Source organism: Motacilla alba, chromosome 1A (genome assembly GCF_015832195.1).
Source record: "Motacilla alba alba isolate MOTALB_02 chromosome 1A, Motacilla_alba_V1.0_pri, whole genome shotgun sequence".
NCBI lineage: Eukaryota > Metazoa > Chordata > Aves > Passeriformes > Motacillidae > Motacilla > Motacilla alba.
Window position 1 is genome coordinate 19895176 of NC_052031.1, and position 16870 is coordinate 19912045.

Below are 16870 nucleotides of genomic sequence, written 5' to 3' on the forward strand. Positions count from 1 at the left end.
TTCTAATATTTTTCAATGACCATGCTATTGATGAAACAGTAAGACAAACACAAACAATTCTGAGCTTAACTTTAACTTATGTCATACATAAAGTATAAAAATGAAAAAAATGCACTTACCTGGTATGTAAACAGCACTTCACTTGGTGATTTACCTAATTTTCCATTGATGTTAACTTCAATTTGACCTTGTTGTGGTTCATTCATTGGTCCAACTTGACACACAATCCTAAAAAAAAAGAATGTAAGCTTATCTGTTACAAGTGACAGCTGCAATACCAGTGTAATATATGTGAGCTACCACACACACTGCCAGAAAGAGCACCAACTTTGCTTTATCCTCTACTATGTAATCCAGTGCTGCCTCAGATTCCCAGCAAAACCACCCAAGAATAGTTTACTTGCCTGTCTAAGGGCTGATAAAACCAAAACCTGAGCACTGTACACAGCCACTTCAGCAGTCTCTTAGTAGAAGTGCCTTCTCAGAAGACTCAAATTCAGCCCCATAAGTCAGGGGAACCTCTGCAACCCGACACAAGATTTACTATGGGCTTTGTGATGTTAAAAAAACCCCAACCCACAAAGGAGCCCCCACCTCCTTGATGCAAACATCAGACCATCAGCTATCTTATAATTTTGTGCGCTTTAACTGCTGATAATTTTGTTGTGCATCTTGCTACCTTTCAGCTTCAAACCTTTTCACACCTACGATCAAAATCCCTTCAGAATTACTGTTCTCTGACTATAAATTCACAGATAACGCACGCAAAATCAGAGGTCAAGGAGCACAGGCAAAGAAAATGCTGCCTTAGAACTAACATTGCTGCTGAGTGATAGCTAGGAGGTTTAAATTGTTATTTCAAACAGGTAAACCACAGATAGCGTGAATGGCAATACGGATTGGACACACTTGAAAACTGGGACAAATGCTTAATGGAGAGCTGATAATACAGTTACATAAGGAGGTATATAGTGCTTGTAGCCTGCTCAGTCAGCTTCATTTAGGCCACACTCTGAGGATCACTGCTCATTTCTGTCACTCTCCCTCCAGGATTATTGCTATTCTTCCTTAAGCAGTGCATGACTTCTTAAAAAAATCTGAAGTAGCAAAAAACCCCTCATCGACTCCAAATTACTGGGTATAATGTACTTAAATCAGGACTTATAATAAAAGGATTGTCAAGTCCCTCTGCAGATCACTCCAGACTTTTTTCCCTGGGTACTGGCAAATGGACAAAATTCTCGGAATTCTTGCACGTCCTGGCATGTGTGAGGCTGCCTGAGCCTGTTCCTCATCATCCCTCTACTGTATTCTTGGAAGTTGTATCTTCATGTCAGGCAGAAACAGGAAATGGTGCCTTTGGAGGAATGTTTACCATATGTCAAGCTAGGGAAAGCAGTCAGGGGCCGGGGCCGGGGGCTGTGGGGGAACCACCGTAGCAGGGATTTTAATTGGAGAAGTTCCCTCCCCTTCCAAGCCCTGGCACTGCCTCCCTTCCCCCACACTACTAATGGAAAACTACAAAGAATGACTTCTGCAAGGCCAACAATTAAATCACTAGAGCCAGAAAGCATCCTTAAGTGTCTTAAATCCTGCTGTGCATGGGAGCCACTGTCTCCTAAAAAGACTAGCTTTGAACTGAAGGAGGATAGGGGAGCAAGACAAGGCACTTCTAATTATTTTTTTAAAATTTAATTTTATAAAAAGAAGGTAATAATATTGAAAAGCAGCAGAGGAAGACAAATTAAGACAGAAAATTAAAGATATCTATTTGAAGATTTTGACAACTTCTTTTTTTTTAAGCTTCCCTAGCCAGGAACATCCTTCAAAACCCACTAATTTGTTGATTAATGACATGATGCAAGTTGCATTTGTTCTCACCCATTACTACATTGCCAGAACTTAGGAAACCAGTAATGTTGCTATGATACAAGGAACCAGTCATCTCAGTTCTGGCTCCTTTCCATGTATTTAAAAATATCAAAAAGCTTTAGAAAAAGCCAAGAGGATGGGGAAATTCTTGTAAGGCTATGTTGCAATTCAGTGTAGCTTTTGCAAACATTGAAAATAGGGAATGGGAAAGATGACTGGTTGGAAGTACATGTAACTGCAGGAGTGATGTCAATAAAATTGGGAAGCAGTAAGAAAGAAACAGCTATTCTTTACCTTCTTCAGTCCTAGAGGCCTGGGAAGCATCTAAATGCCTGATCCATACATTGACTAAAGCTAAATATTTTTCAAAAGCTAAAAATAATCACTTAGGTATCTTCAAATTCACTTTCAAAACATGCCACAGGAATAGCAAAAAGTTACTGTGTTACAATTTAAATTATAGGAAGGAAAAGAAAGCCAAGGTTTCAATTGCAGCTTTCAAAAGTGAATGAAAGAAAAATCCATCATTACTCTTAATATTACTACTGAACATTCCTGCAATGCTTTTCATCAGCTAATATCAAAAGGGTATTTCCCTCTTGAAATTAGAAGTTTGATATAATCTGTAGTAAACACCTAGATACCTACCTAGAAGAATTTAGGAACTCTGTTTTAATTTTTGGCACTGCTTAAGGGTGTGACAAGTAATCCACAAAACATCTACCAACCTGCTCAGGCAATTCAACATCCATGGACTTGTTGGCTTTGAGATGAAACTTAGTCATCTACAGCTAAACCTAAGCTCTGGGCTCCCTCCCTGTCCCCAGGCAAGAAACTCTGTGGCTGGACTAAACAGATTTAAGCTTCCTCTTGTTTTGCCTACTTTCCCATAAATCTTGTATGCTTGGCTTCACTGTGGTTCAGATTTAACACAGTTTTAATGACTAGATGCACATGTAGAATGCCTTTAATTTTAAAAAAAATCATCTTGATATATGTGCAGTAATAGTTAGTGGAAGCTTTTCAATCAAGTAAGGAAAAAACTTCGATCAGGAGCAGGATGGTAGTAGGCCACTGTAAATTTGTTGCTGTATTACAATCTATAACAATTTTAAATAAAGAGTCAGACATGTTACTATGAAATAATGCATGTATATCATAGCAATAGTTATTTCTTCAAATGGTAACCTTTTGTAGCCACAAGAAGATCATCTTTTCTTGAAAATGCAGAGGTGCCTTTTTTCTTCTAAAATCTTGTGAAAAGCATCCATCAATTACCTTGTGGAAACAGAGTAGAACTCCTCTTTAAAAAGACATTCCTTGTCTGCCACTGTTATATTTTTTACATCTTCTGCCTTTATTCCCAAATTAGATCCCATTATGGTCAAAAGAATTCCACCACTTAGTGGTCCAGTTTTTGGCTCAATCTGTGTTTGCATAAGGGACAGGAAAAAAAAAAAAGCAAAATTAAATACTGCAGTGACTATGTTGCTTTTCTATATTATTTAAAGCTACTTTGACTTACCAACATTTGAAATGCAGATGTTTCTTGTAGGACAAACAAAAAACATGCTATGCAACTTCTTAATGTTAATTAGTCATCTGTTAGCTCAGAACTGGTATTCAACAGCTGAAGATTTCATGTCTCCTGTGGCAGACTGTTATGTACAAAACTCTTGCCTGGTGTTTATTCTATTTTAAGTTTGCTTCCTCCACTGAAGTACTGTGATTTCGAAAAGCAAATGCATTGCAGTCTTCTCACAATCCTTCCACAGAGCTTCTCCAGCATTTGGTTGTTGTGATTTTATCCCTTTGGGTTCACAGCAGAGCAGTGCAGCTTCCTAACACACAGTGTTGCCCTACATAAAAGTTCCTCCAGTCCCTTGATTTTCCTTACTGCATCTCATGGTAGGGTGCTGCAGCCTGGGCTGATGCTCACTGAGTAATTGGCAAATAAAATGCGGACAGAGAAGACCATGCAGTTGCAGTGGACTGCTCAGACTGGAATATGGCTCTAACAGGCACTTCAATTCGGAATATTTGATGGGAGGCTAACCTGCTTTCTTACACAATGCTTGGAGCACCTTCAGCAAGACCTTTTCAGGTCTTCAGCTTTGGAGGGCTGCAAGTTTGCCATCAAGAAGAGTGAGGTTGCACTTCAATGCCTGCTCCATCAAAATCAGTCTCTCAGCAAGCCTGAGCACAGCGACGTGGCTGCCTGTCCTGGCTGCCTGGCCACTGGCTGTCCATCTGCACTCAACCCATAAAGAAACTAGCTGAAACATTACTCAACTGTTTGTCTAGCTCTTTCCAAATGTTATGTTCATATCTAAAGCTAATGTAAGGTCTGAAAACGTAAAATATTTTAGTATCTTTTTTTAAATCCACAATTATGTAGAAACAGTATCCCAGGTGAAAACACTTTTTTTTTAGATTTTCCTTTTCCTTTATTCTTAAATCATGTTTACCTGGGCACAGATACTACACAAGTATTCTTCTCCACACATTCTGTCAAGCTTCTAGGGTATTTACCTTCCTTGGCAGACTTTAGCTGTTTAACAGCCTTTTATTCTCAGATGTACCCTCATGGCCAACCTTCCTCAGTGTACTGCAGGTCTGCCAGTAGGCACATTGCACCTCTAACTGCACAGTCTCTAGGGATGCACTGTCCACCAGTTTGAGCCACAGGTTTCAGACACGGTTCCTACTGAGTGAAACATCCCTGCTACAACTCTCAGCCCGTGTCATACAGTTATCACACTTTGTGATGGCTTGGGATGTGTTCTCATCAAACAGTGTGTCTGAGTTTCTAGTACTGATACTACTGCTGCAGCAATTTAGATTTGCTCAGCGGAAGCATGTATCACTCTTTTCTCAACAATTATGCCCATAAAAGCAGCATTTGGCTTGTTTCTGGAAAGGACATGGATTTATGACTTTCTTTGCCTGCTGATCCACCAACGTAGACAGCAATCTTCCCTGACCCTGAGTGAATGCTCCAACTGCAGAGTAAGCCAGGTGCTCATTTGGCCTCTCTGACTTCTTACATTCAGTTCCTACAGCCTTGGATTTGATGCTGGTGTGGACTGAAAAACATCACTGACACCTGGAGAACACTTTGTGACACAGAAACAATCTGCTCCCTTATTAAATACTATTTAAAAGTCTAGTTTGAAGCCTGTAAATGACACTGTTTTGTACTTGTAGTTCCAGGAACAGTGAACCTCTCTTACAGACTCATTTCAGGTAGAAAGGATTTTATGAGAGAAAAAAATCCATGCTAAGAATGCAAGAATCAAATGGCATGTTTTAAGCATGCACTGCTACCCTGGCTTCTGATACAGCGAGGACAAGGCTTGAGAAACAAGGAGGCTCAAAGACTCCATTCAGTCTCTTACTTTGAGTCTTTACAAATCTCTCACACACATCACTACTGACATTATTTCCTTTCAGCTATTTGAGAGGCTTACTTAACACCCCAGGAAAAAAAAACAACTGCCTTTCAGTATGAGCTTGCTCGGCTGCTTTCTCCTGAAAAATATGATGCTGGTAGGGAGATGAAAAAAGCAATCTTACACGAGTGATTTCTGGAGGAGGACACGTGTCGGTGGGGGCAGTGTGACAGAGTTTTTCATACACACACTTGCTGGGCTTGCCATCCTCTTCACACCAGACACACTTATACTCAGGCCGGGCAGCCAGGCACAAGCTGCAGTCGCTTCGTCCGTAGGAGCAGTTGTACAGAGTCACTGAAAGGTGAACAGCAAACATATTTAGATGTTGCTTTCTGTTTCAAGGATATTCAGTGTCCTTTAGGAAGGAAAAGTAACCCTCTGTATAAAGTTCAGTGGAGTCACGTGAGTAATATGTACAGTCTGTACTTAAGCCCTGAATGATGCTGAGAGAAAATTTTATTTTTCCTCTATGGAAAAACCTGACATTTATCTATGTGCAGAGTATGACTACTCTGCAAATATATTTTTGTCACTCAGGCACTGTCAAAACATTCAAGTACAAAGTCCTTACTTTGACTAACCTCAATAACACATACAATTGTTTAAAGATTAATTCAAAAATCAGGTCCTCCTGGAACATCCCAGGTCAGATGTAGAAGGTATAGACTCTGCATGGGTGTCACTAGGGGTGGACATAAGTTGGCATGGGACGTCTGCCAGTTGCAGGATTAAAGGAGGGCTGCCTTTGTAAGCTGTTTCCAGGACATTTGGGACTTTCCATAATCATCACTCATGCCTGAACCAAACAGAAAGTTAACACTTAATAAAATGTTAACCTTTATTCAAGTTAATACCTCTGTGTTTCTTCATTCTTCTCTGTTTTCTTGGTTCTGTTTTCCCTTTTGTCTTGAACTGTCATCCTGATGTACACCTTGCTCCTTTTGTAGTGGGGTTTAGTTCTAGCTTTTCTGAGCCAAGAAATCAAGTCTGATAGTCATATCTCTCTTACTGATGAAGCAGAGACCAACTGTCCTAGACACTAAGCTTGTTTTGGCCCCCATCATTCTCTAGCATCATGCACAGTCACTGAATCAAACTAATTTTCCCAAATAGATGCAAAGCCTTGAGTCATATCTCAGTGGTTCAACACCATAAGGAGAGCCTGGGCTTACAAAAAAACCATATGGAGATACACTTGGGAACTAGCCCAGAAGAAAACAGACTGAAAAGATACCACATGTTTCTCTAGGGAAAGTGAGCAAGTTGCCCAGATTACCCAGCATGGGAGTGCTGTGCCTCCCTGGACAGGTGAGATGATTATTGTAAAGAGGAAAACATCTTGCTTGCTTTTCTGCTCATTTTTTCCCCTGATTCTGTCCACTTTTTGCTGCTCTGTATTTCTGGCCACACAGCCTCTCACCCTCTGCCACTAAGGCTCTGCCACTTTTTGAATCTTGTAAATCAGCTTAACTTACCAGAACAGCAGAAAGCTTGTTAGGTTTCCTCCTGTGCTCTTTCAAGAGTTAAATGTGCTTGCAGATGGGAATGGGGTATACAAGACAGAGTCTCAACATCTTCCCCTTTCCTTAAGTCCCAAGAAACAGTAGCCTTAGTGACAATGGATTTTTTTTTTTCAAAATGAGGCTCATACTTAAAGATGCAGGAAATAAAGGAAAGTCAACAGATGTGGACAAAAGTAAATCCTTTTGAGATGTATATAGTAAAGGCCATTAAAACCATCTATTTAAAACAAACTTTTACTCTCAGAGGAGCAGGGCTCTACAAAGGACACTGGCAAAACCACCCTCCAGTCAGTAGCATTTCAGTACACTTGCTATCTTCCTAGATAACAGCAGCAGCAGTAGCTCTTGAAATCTAATTCCAAGAGACTACCATGTCAGATTTCTAGTGAAATGAAAAGTAAAATGAGAATGCTAGTTTTCTATTATTTTTTCAGCAGTGGCCTTATTCTCCTGCCAGGTATGAACAATATTGCAGATGCCCAAATCTTGGCTAGCATCTGCCTCTTGCAGGAGAACATGTAATCCCATAAAGGCAGTTTTTCTCTAAATGCTGTATGTTTAAACCCCTCAGAATTCAGTTTCTCAGTGAGTCTTTAAGATAATAACAGTTTTTTTCTTTCCCTTACAATGAAGAGTTAATGCAATGATGCAGCCTGATTTTAACCCTTTCTTACTTATAGTTAGCATATCCACTTGATTTCAAGTAGCTTTACAAGCACAAAATCAGCTGAAGAAACATTAGAGGTGCATGCAAAACTGAGGGACTTTGGCATTTGTAAAAATAAATCAATGTGAAAGAGCATCCATTTGATTCAATCTCTATCTTGAACTTCCAAGGAATTGATGAGCACAAAGCAGGAGTAGCATCATTTTCTTCCTAAACTGAGCACATCAATGTGGAAGGCACTGAGCAACAAACATAAACCAAGTAATATTTCCTGCAGTTTGTGTGTCAGTTATCTACTCTGTATGTTGTTTGTGGATATAGTGCTGGGGAAAAGCACCAGACTGACAGCCCATGTATGCTGCTGTTTGCTTTGTGGGCAGTGGCAAGGAAAAGTTTCCTTGCTGGGAATCGCTTTTATAGGAACCAGATGGCTTTCTTGTTCCAGCACTCTGAAAGACTGCTACTGCACAGACACTTGAACAATAAATAGTGTTGAGCAAATCTTCCCCTTGGCTTCCCAAACCTCGCATTTCCCACCCAGACAACTGCATGGCCACCAGGTACAGCATGGGAATGTGTTTCCTGAATTGCTTCATTATCCATCATTGGCTGGACAGGGATTCTCATTCCACCCCTCGGTAAACAATGTCAGCACTGCAAAGTCTTGATGTACCTCACATCCAGTTGCATAAATGCAATGAAGAAAGCCATGGCCTCAAAGCATTAACTGCTCCCCTTGTTCACTGATCAGCTCATTATTTGTAGCAGCAGCAAGCTACTCATTAGATTCAGACTCTTATCCATCACCTTGAGATACCAGCTGTGATATCATCGATAAAAGGACAAAGGATAAAAGGGATATATTGGATTTCACACTGTTCAGAACCCCTGATGGCTCGAGATGTAAAAATGCTATCGTAACTTAGTATTCACTAAGTGTCATACAAAGAATGGGTTCTTTCACTGGCAGGTTCAAAGGTGCTTCTCAGCAGCAGCCATATACCCAAAGCCAATTCTTTTCAAGATGCATAAAAACACATTATGCTCTGGATTTCATATAGCAAGGAAGTCTGAAAGTCAGAAAGCATTTGGATTTTAAAAAATCCCTTTTATACTAAAAAGAGACATCTGTTGATAATTTTTCAAGTCCCCTTTGGAAGTGTTCTATATTTCAATTTGAATGATAACATTTCTTTAATAATTTAGCTACTTTTTGGTTTTGTTTTGTTTTTAACGGTTTTTCCTGACTTGCTAAAAAAGATGTTGGGAATATTTGGTCAAAATTCTGCAGTTTTAAACATGACAGCCTCTGGAATGGAAATTAAGACAGTGTGAGATTGTAATATGACCTCCCTATAAAATTCATGCCAGGTTCTCTTTTAAGTCTTGTAACACTGCACACAGAACCATAAGGAAAATCTTCTAAAAACATAGTTCATGCTGCCAATATGAAAGGGAATAAATTTAAATATTGTACAGTTGGAAAAATGTTTCCTTGCAGAGGAAATGACTTGGGGTGCTAGTATTTTCCTGATGCTGTCCCATCAGGCAAGTAACAAGAGGGTTGCCTCATAGGTTTTGCAATATTCTGTTTTAAATGTCAGTCCAAAGACAGGTAAGGTAGGTCCTAGATACTGCCCCATTGATTTTAAAGGAACTTTCTTACCTCGGGACTCGGCCTCATTGCTTCATTATTGTATGTTGAAAAGAAATGAAATTTATATTCATAAAGAGATTTTTATCAGAGATCAAGTCTTCGTACTATATTTTTTAATTTATTTTTTAATAGAAAGAAATGAATAGAGTAATGAGCTGAAAACACACTGAATGTTTCTGTGTTTTCTTGACTGCCAGCCAACATAGGGACTGCAGAACCTGTCTGAACTGAGACACGGTTAAGAGATGAGATTTCAGGTAAAGTCCATATGAGTGGCTGTGACAAGGATCCTCTTTCTGCTGTTTGACAAGGAAAGTTCATTGAGGAAAGGAAAAGATCATTGACAGAAAAAAATCAAATGCTCAAGTGTTTAATTTTCATACTTAAGTATGAACTGGGAAGCTTTGCTATTAGGATTGCACTTCAGAGCAAAAGCAATCTTGAAAATTATAGAATGATAAAATCAGAATACTTTGGGTTGGAAGAGACATTCAAAGGTCACCTAGTTCAAATCTCTGCAATGAGCAGGGACATCTTCAGCTAGATCAAGTGATTTTTGAGATTGTCCTGTGTATAGCCAGAAGTTGGACTTGATGATCCTTGTGGGTTCCTTCCAACTCAGGATATTCTGTAATTCTGTGATTCTACACAGAGGCCCATCCAGCCTAAACGTCAATGTTTCCAGGTATGGGGCATCTCTCTGGTATCCACAACACAGCCCTGTATTAGCCACTGTGAAGAAAACTAGCTCTACCCCAGCTAAAATAAGCACAGTAGTGCCAGTGTTTCACCAGCCTCCCTTTAAAAAAGCTTCCTCCTTCTATCTAGTCTAAATCTACCCTCTTTCTGTGTAAAACCATTACCCCTTGTTCTATCACAACAGTCCCTGCAAAAAAGTTTGTCCTTATCCTTTTAATAAGTGACTTTTAAGTACTGAAAAATTGCAATAAGGTCTCCCTGCAACCTTCTCCTCTCCAGGCTGAACAACCCCAACTCTCTCAGCCTTTCCTCACAGGAGAGGTGCTTCAGCCCTCTGATCACCTCTGTGGCCCTTCCTACTCAGTACTCATTCCAACAGGTCCATGATGTCCTTATGTGGCAGGCCCAGAGCTGGTTGCAGCACTGCAGGTGGGGTGTCATGGGAGTGGAGCAGAGGGAGAGAATCCCCTCCCTCATCCTGCTGCCCACGCTGTTTTTGATCCAGCCCAGGACATGACTGGGCTGTCTGGGCTGCACCCACATATTGCTGGGTCCAGCTTGTCATGCCCTGTAGGACAGCTCTCAATCCCTTCACATTCCAGCTTGTATTTGTGACCCTGGACCAGGGTCACCCTGTAGGACCCTGCACCTGGCCTTGTTGACCCTCATGAAGTTTGCACAGGGCCACCTCTCATGCCCATCGAAGTCCCTCTGGATGCCACCCCTTCTCTCCAGCATGTCACTGCACCACACAGCTTGGTTGGTGTCCCTAGAAAATGTGCTGACAACACAGATGTTTAATGCATTGCTTTAACATTAATAACTTTTGATCTGTCAGATTTAATTGTTTCACTCAAACCAGTAAAACGTACATTCTTATTAACAAGACTCCAAATTATGAAGGAATTGATTTCAGCTTACTGTAATTAATCTCCCTTTAATCCCATATTTCATACTTACCCATCAGTTTGCTGTCAATCTTGACTTTCTCTGTTTTTATGGATAAGTTAAGTTGTAGGGTCTCATTTGCACTATAGGAAAACTAGAAAAGATGACATAATAGAGATATTTATACCTTCATTTGGCAAGGTTAATTTCATGCATTTTCTATGATTCTCAATAATCAGACCTGTCAAGGCTTTAGATACTCTCCCAAGCCTTATGGCCTTTTTTCATCTTGGGCAGAAACATTTCTAGAAAAATGCTTTAATGAACCTAATCCTTCACAATCAGAATTTTCAAGTACCAAGGGACAGCAATATCTGAATACTCGCTTTTCATTAATTTAATTTACATTTGGTTATAAGTATCAAAGCAGCAAAAGTGCTGTTCAGAGGCAGTAAGTATAGCTGCTGACCCTGCTGAGTTCTCCCTTCCCACACCATCTGGCCCCATTACTTCTGTGGGCACAGCAGACTCGCACCACATGGAGGGGAAATCTCTTGCATCTTTTACAGTGCATCCTCCTCATTTTACAGCCAAATCACAAGGTTCACATGCTCCAAGACATGAGCTTCTGCTCATGCTGAAAGAGCAGCAATGACAATTGTTGGGAAACAAGAAGAACAAATAAAAATACAGACGCTTGATAAAGCAAATGCTTTGTGCTAGGCACAGATGATGCATAAATGCTCATTAATTCTCAAAACTAGTTAGTGAGCTTGTAAGATATAAAGTCAGCATAACATTTGTGAGTCAAACTTGGAGCTTAGAAAATAGACCATTTTTAAAATATAATTTCCTTTTGCAATAAAACAAGCAAGAGTGAAAGAAGCATAACTACTAGGTAGCCAAGCAACAGCATAGTGTTACCATTCTTACCATTCCCATTTTTACAGATAAAAAAATGGGAAAGATAATGAATTGGAATGTGGAGAGGGAGAGCATTGAAATTCTTGCATTTTTATCCTCAACGATTTCACTAGATTGCATAAAAAATGAAGAATAAAACAGCAGTGGTCTCAAATTCCTCCAGAGACAGTTCAATAATTCCATGGGTTACACAGGCAGAGAAATCAAGGAGAAAGATTGAGGGCTTTGAGGGGAGACTTCAGGAGCTCTGAGCCAAAACTGTAGCCTTTGACTACTACTGTCAAAGGAGAATCTCCATCAGAGGTGACTTTCTTTTCTGAGGGAAACACATATTACCTGTGTAATTCTGGACACATGTGGCTACTGGAACAGTTTAGAAGAAGAACTGAGCATATTTGGTAGGTTGAAGTGAATCATATTTTCACATTTACCTCTTTACTCACGAATGAAAATTTTCCTTCATCTGACTCAACAACAGAAGCTTCAAATTCAAATTGGCTATTTCCAACCACAAATATTTTACCCTAAGGATGAGAAAATTTCAGTTTAGAATTTGCATAGAATCACCAAGCATAGTAAAATATCACCAGGAGATATCCTGTTCAGCAGTGGAAGTAATCAAATCCAAATGGAGAAGGCTAACTGGTTACAGTCATCTTCTAAAGCAATGCTAGAGAGAAGCTGAGCCAGAGCAATCTGTGACTTTGCTGCACTCCTCCAACATTCATTCATGGTAGGACACCAAGGAGTTCAAGGAAAGCAAGATCATATATAGCACTCTGTTTTAGGGAGCAATAAGAAAAAGCTGAGAGATGTGAATACTGGATGGCTTCACACATCAGATGTGTTATTAACAGAGCTGTGTGAGTTCTGCCCTTAAAGGTTTTCTCTGTAGGGATTCTGGGCAGAGCATCAATGCAAGAGTTGCATGGGAAACTGGAATGAACATCTCTCAGCTCTAGCTGCCTTTCTCCTGCGTTACCGTGACTCCAGCTGTATTTTCACAGGACAGTTCTTCAATGGCAGCACTAATTTAAGGGTGTTACTACCTCCTAGACATCTTCCCCTCTCTTCTCCCTAGATCCTAAATCTATTGATTCCTGTCTTAAGTTTGTAGCACATATTGACTTTCACTGCACTGACAAAACTCTCAGCTTGGCTGCTCTGTGATTCAGTCAAAGAACTTGGCTGGCTAAAACCCTCATCCCATGCCATTGTTTCTGTGCTGGGTCATTCTCCTGCCCATAGGACAGACATGCAAACAGCTTTGCCAGAAGAATATTAGAAAGAAGTGAGTAGCAAGGATATTTTCATACACTAATGTTGGTAAAAGCTTAGGAAATCACAACTCACTTTGGACAAGACAACCTTCACCTTTACGGAGTCACAAAATAATTTGGGTTGAAAGAGACCTTCAAAGACCATCTAGTCCAACAATCCTGACACAGGCAGGAACACCTTTCCTTAGACCAGGTTGTTTGAAGCCCCATACAACCTGACGTTGAACATTTCTAGGGATGCGGTACACATAAGTTTCTTGGGCAACCTGTTCCAATCTCTCATCATCCTCATTGCAAAAGTCTTCTTCCTTATCTCTCTAAAACTACCCTTTCTCACTTTAAAAAATGTTGCCCGTTTCTCTGACACTACAGGCCCTGGTAAAATGTCTCTCTCCTTCTTTCTTATAAGCCCTCTTAATATATTGAAAGTCCACAAAAATGTCTCTCAATAGCCTCCTCCAGGCTGAACCACCTCAACTCTGTCAGCTTTTCTTCATAGGAGATGAACTCCAGCTCTCACCTTCTCTCTGATTATTTCCATGTCTCTTCTCTGGACCCATTTCAACAGATCCACATCTTTCTTGTACTGAGAACCCCAGAGCTGGATGCTATACTCCAGTTGAAATTTCAGGAGATTGGACTGGAGGAAGATAGATCACCTCCCTTGACCTGCTGGCCACACTTCTTTTGATGCAGCCCAGGACACTATGGGTTTTTCGTGCTGCAAATGCACATTGCCAGCTCACGTCTAATGTTTCATTCTCAAGTCCTTCTCCACAAGCCTACTCTCAATCCATTCAACCCCACTCTGCACTGACCCAGGTGCAGGACCTTCTCAGTGGCCCAGCTGAACTTCTTGAGAACTTCACTGTGGATGTAAAGAACTAGTCCCTGGTTGACCAGAGCCATCTGAGTCTGGAGTGCACATGGCAAAAACATAGTTGTTACTTGATTCCTCTTTTCTGCTCCAAAGGTTAAGTACATTGTCTCCTGCTACCATCTAAGTCTTGTGTATGAGCATCTTATCCTTTTTATTTGTATCTACTTCTTCAATGTTGGAAACACAGGTACCTTCTGGTACCTAGGTTTTATCTAATTAATCTGGTACACTAGGTTTATCTAATTAATGCGGTGGAAAGCTTTCCTACTGCACCTTCACTGTGACAGGTTGGGCTGCAGACATGAGCCCACCAAGGCTTGGGGCTGAGGTGGACAACATGTTTTAACCAGATAAAGGACCTGACTTGGGGCTCTGGGTGGTTATTTCAGAGAAGAAAATAAACCTTAAACTTCCTTCTAGGAAGCTAGATATAGAAAATAAGTTACTGATTGAGTTCTGAAAAGCCTTGTCTGAAAATTTACAGCCCATTCTGCCTTACAGAAAACTTCTACATAATCCAAGTCTTCAACCATCTCTCTACAAATATTTTTATAGGAATGCTGCCTTGTTTTCCTTGCCTCACATATTTTAATATAACACGTGTTTTTCAAAAGTGTCCAAATTCTGCTGCTCCTGTGTAAGGCTTTCCCACATGCTTAACAGCAGGCTCTGGGAGAGGAGGAGAGCTTTGGTGTGTGTGACAGCTGATACCTGGAGTGCATTGAAATCAGGAGCTGCTTACCAGGCTCTTGAGCAGAAGGCAGAAGAGCTCACAGTCAGTAGTTTGGGGGCAAGCACTAGGAAGCAGGTTACACATCAGACACACACGACAAAGACAAATCCAAATGGGAAATTACTTTTAACGAAAATCTTTGGCGGGCTAATAAGGTTATCTTGATGCCGGTACATCTGTCTCTCCTACTGTGCCAATCTTTCAAGGACTCAGCTGGAGAATGCCTCTCAGAAATTACATGCAATATGACTGATCAGTACTAAACTTCCCTCCCTCTGCCTGTCCTGGATGGCGCTATTCCCACAAGAATGACAGCAGCTTGGATTTCTCTCTCTTTCCCACTGAAGTTCTTTCACAGGAAGGAAGGGCAGAAGAATAGTCAACAGCTCCTCCTCTTTTAGGCTATTTCCCTCCAGTGGAAGCTATCATGAGGAGACTTATTCTTTGTACTTTAAGCATTTACAAGTTTACAGGAGCATACAAAATGTGTGAGTTTATGCTTCCACCCTCAGTGGAAGTTTCTGTATTTCCAGGATAGAAATAATTCTTGATATAGTCCAGCAACAGCAGTTTTTAAAGCCATTTACCTCACCTACTCACTAAGTGAGCCCTTTAATGGCTATGTCCACCTAGAGATGAAGATGCTTATACACACAATGTTGGACAGTGCACTTAGTCACCCATGGCAAGGCTGGGTGTGCAACACCCCTTTAAGTAAAGCACAGATTAAACCAAGATAATAGAACCAGTAGTTCAAAGTGACATCACATTAATTTTTTGCTTTTTCTAAGCAAGAATTTAGGCAAGGAAAACAGGAAGAAAATGGATATACCAACGTCCTAACCAATAAAGACCTTAAATGTGCTCATAGCTGCATGACTGCTAGCTTCAAAGATGCTGTAATGCCCAGCATATCCTGTGGCAAAATCGTTCCACATGAGAAGCCAAATGCTATTTAGCATTTGGGCTGTGGGCCAATCCCTACAAAATATCTATCCGTGGCTTCTCCTGAGCCACCCTGTTTTCCATGAAATGTTTACCAAAGGCTGAGTGTAAGTTATGCCCTTCATTCAAATGAACTTTCAGTCATCAAAGTTACTGCTTCAGATAGCATGATCCCACAGGCATGAGTGCCTGCATGATTACAACTATTTCATGCCTTATTTGTCTGTTATTACATGTATTAAAGGGCTGTCTGTACAGCTGTAGTCCCTGTGTGTGTTTGTTGAAGTCTCCTGTCACTAAAGGGCATTCTTGTTTTGACTTAAAAAGCACCTCTGTGCCAGGATATATGGAGCTGACCCCATGACAGAGATGACATTTTCACATTGCTCCCACCCAAGAAAAATTACCCTGATATCATTTGACACTCACTTCTCTCCAGCATCTTTCCAGTTTTGGGACTATGCATTCACTTTGACTTCCTACAGAGACTTGAACTCCTTGTAAGTCATCCCAGTTGCAAGTTAAATAAATACATTCTGTAGGCAAACTGTTAAACATTGCTACCCATGACAAAGCATTCAATCCACAGGATGTGTCTTTGCATTTGTTAAATGCAATTGATATCTCACAGAACTAAAAAAACTCAGCAGCCTTTTCTCCATTCCCTTTTTGTTACTAGTAGTTCAGAAAAATAAAGTGCTTATTCATAGAATAATAAACTAGATGAAGTAGTTTTTGCATTCCTGCTGCTATTTCTCCTTGGAGGACAAGGGTCCACTAGAAGTCAAATTCAGCAGATCTAGATTATGCATCTGCCCTGAATTTCTCTAGAGAGAGAAAGGGCTCTTCCAATTATAACAAGGGAGCAGGAAATGATTTTCCTCTTGGGCAGAAAAACAGCTCTTCCCAATGTTAAGCAAAAGAAATACAAGTATAATCTCTAGAATACTTTTCAATTAGCTGTGGGTGTAGCAGAGGTGTTGTATGCCCCATGTTGCACTCAGCCAGGGACCAGTGCTGGCATCTTAGAGAGCAGACCAAATTCACCAAATTTGCATTTCACTATCTGCATATATTTTCAGGTCTTCAAACAAAAATGCTTATTTTTGAGCATATGCTTTTATAACACGGTTTTCATATATGTCTATAGCAGTGACACACATCATGGTCTTTATGTGGTGCTTACAGGTTGCTTTTTGCACTTCTCTGAATACCCTTCTTCTATTGCTACTCTTCAGGCCTGTTGACCCTTTTCCATCCCTTGGCAAGAGCAGCAAAGGTGATAGAAGGCATTTAGAAGCTATACAGCATTACAATTTGAAAAAGGAAAAAAAAAAGACTCAAAAA

At 40.4% G+C, this 16870-nt stretch overlaps 1 protein-coding gene across 8 annotated transcripts in view; it reads right to left on the reverse strand.

Annotated features, from left to right (window-relative positions):
• PLXNB2 (plexin B2) overlaps positions 1-16870 on the reverse strand; it is a 254435-nt gene that overhangs the window by 46347 nt on the left and 191218 nt on the right. For all 8 annotated transcript variants that reach the window (XM_038154112.1, XM_038154105.1, XM_038154109.1 and 5 more), the window contains 5 exons: positions 12117-12209; positions 10834-10915; positions 5449-5621; positions 3151-3299; positions 120-228 (listed from right to left, as the gene is read on the reverse strand). In XM_038154112.1, coding sequence (XP_038010040.1) covers positions 120-228; positions 3151-3299; positions 5449-5621; positions 10834-10915; positions 12117-12209 — 606 coding nt within the window. The remainder of the gene's footprint in view (positions 1-119; positions 229-3150; positions 3300-5448; positions 5622-10833; positions 10916-12116; positions 12210-16870) is intronic.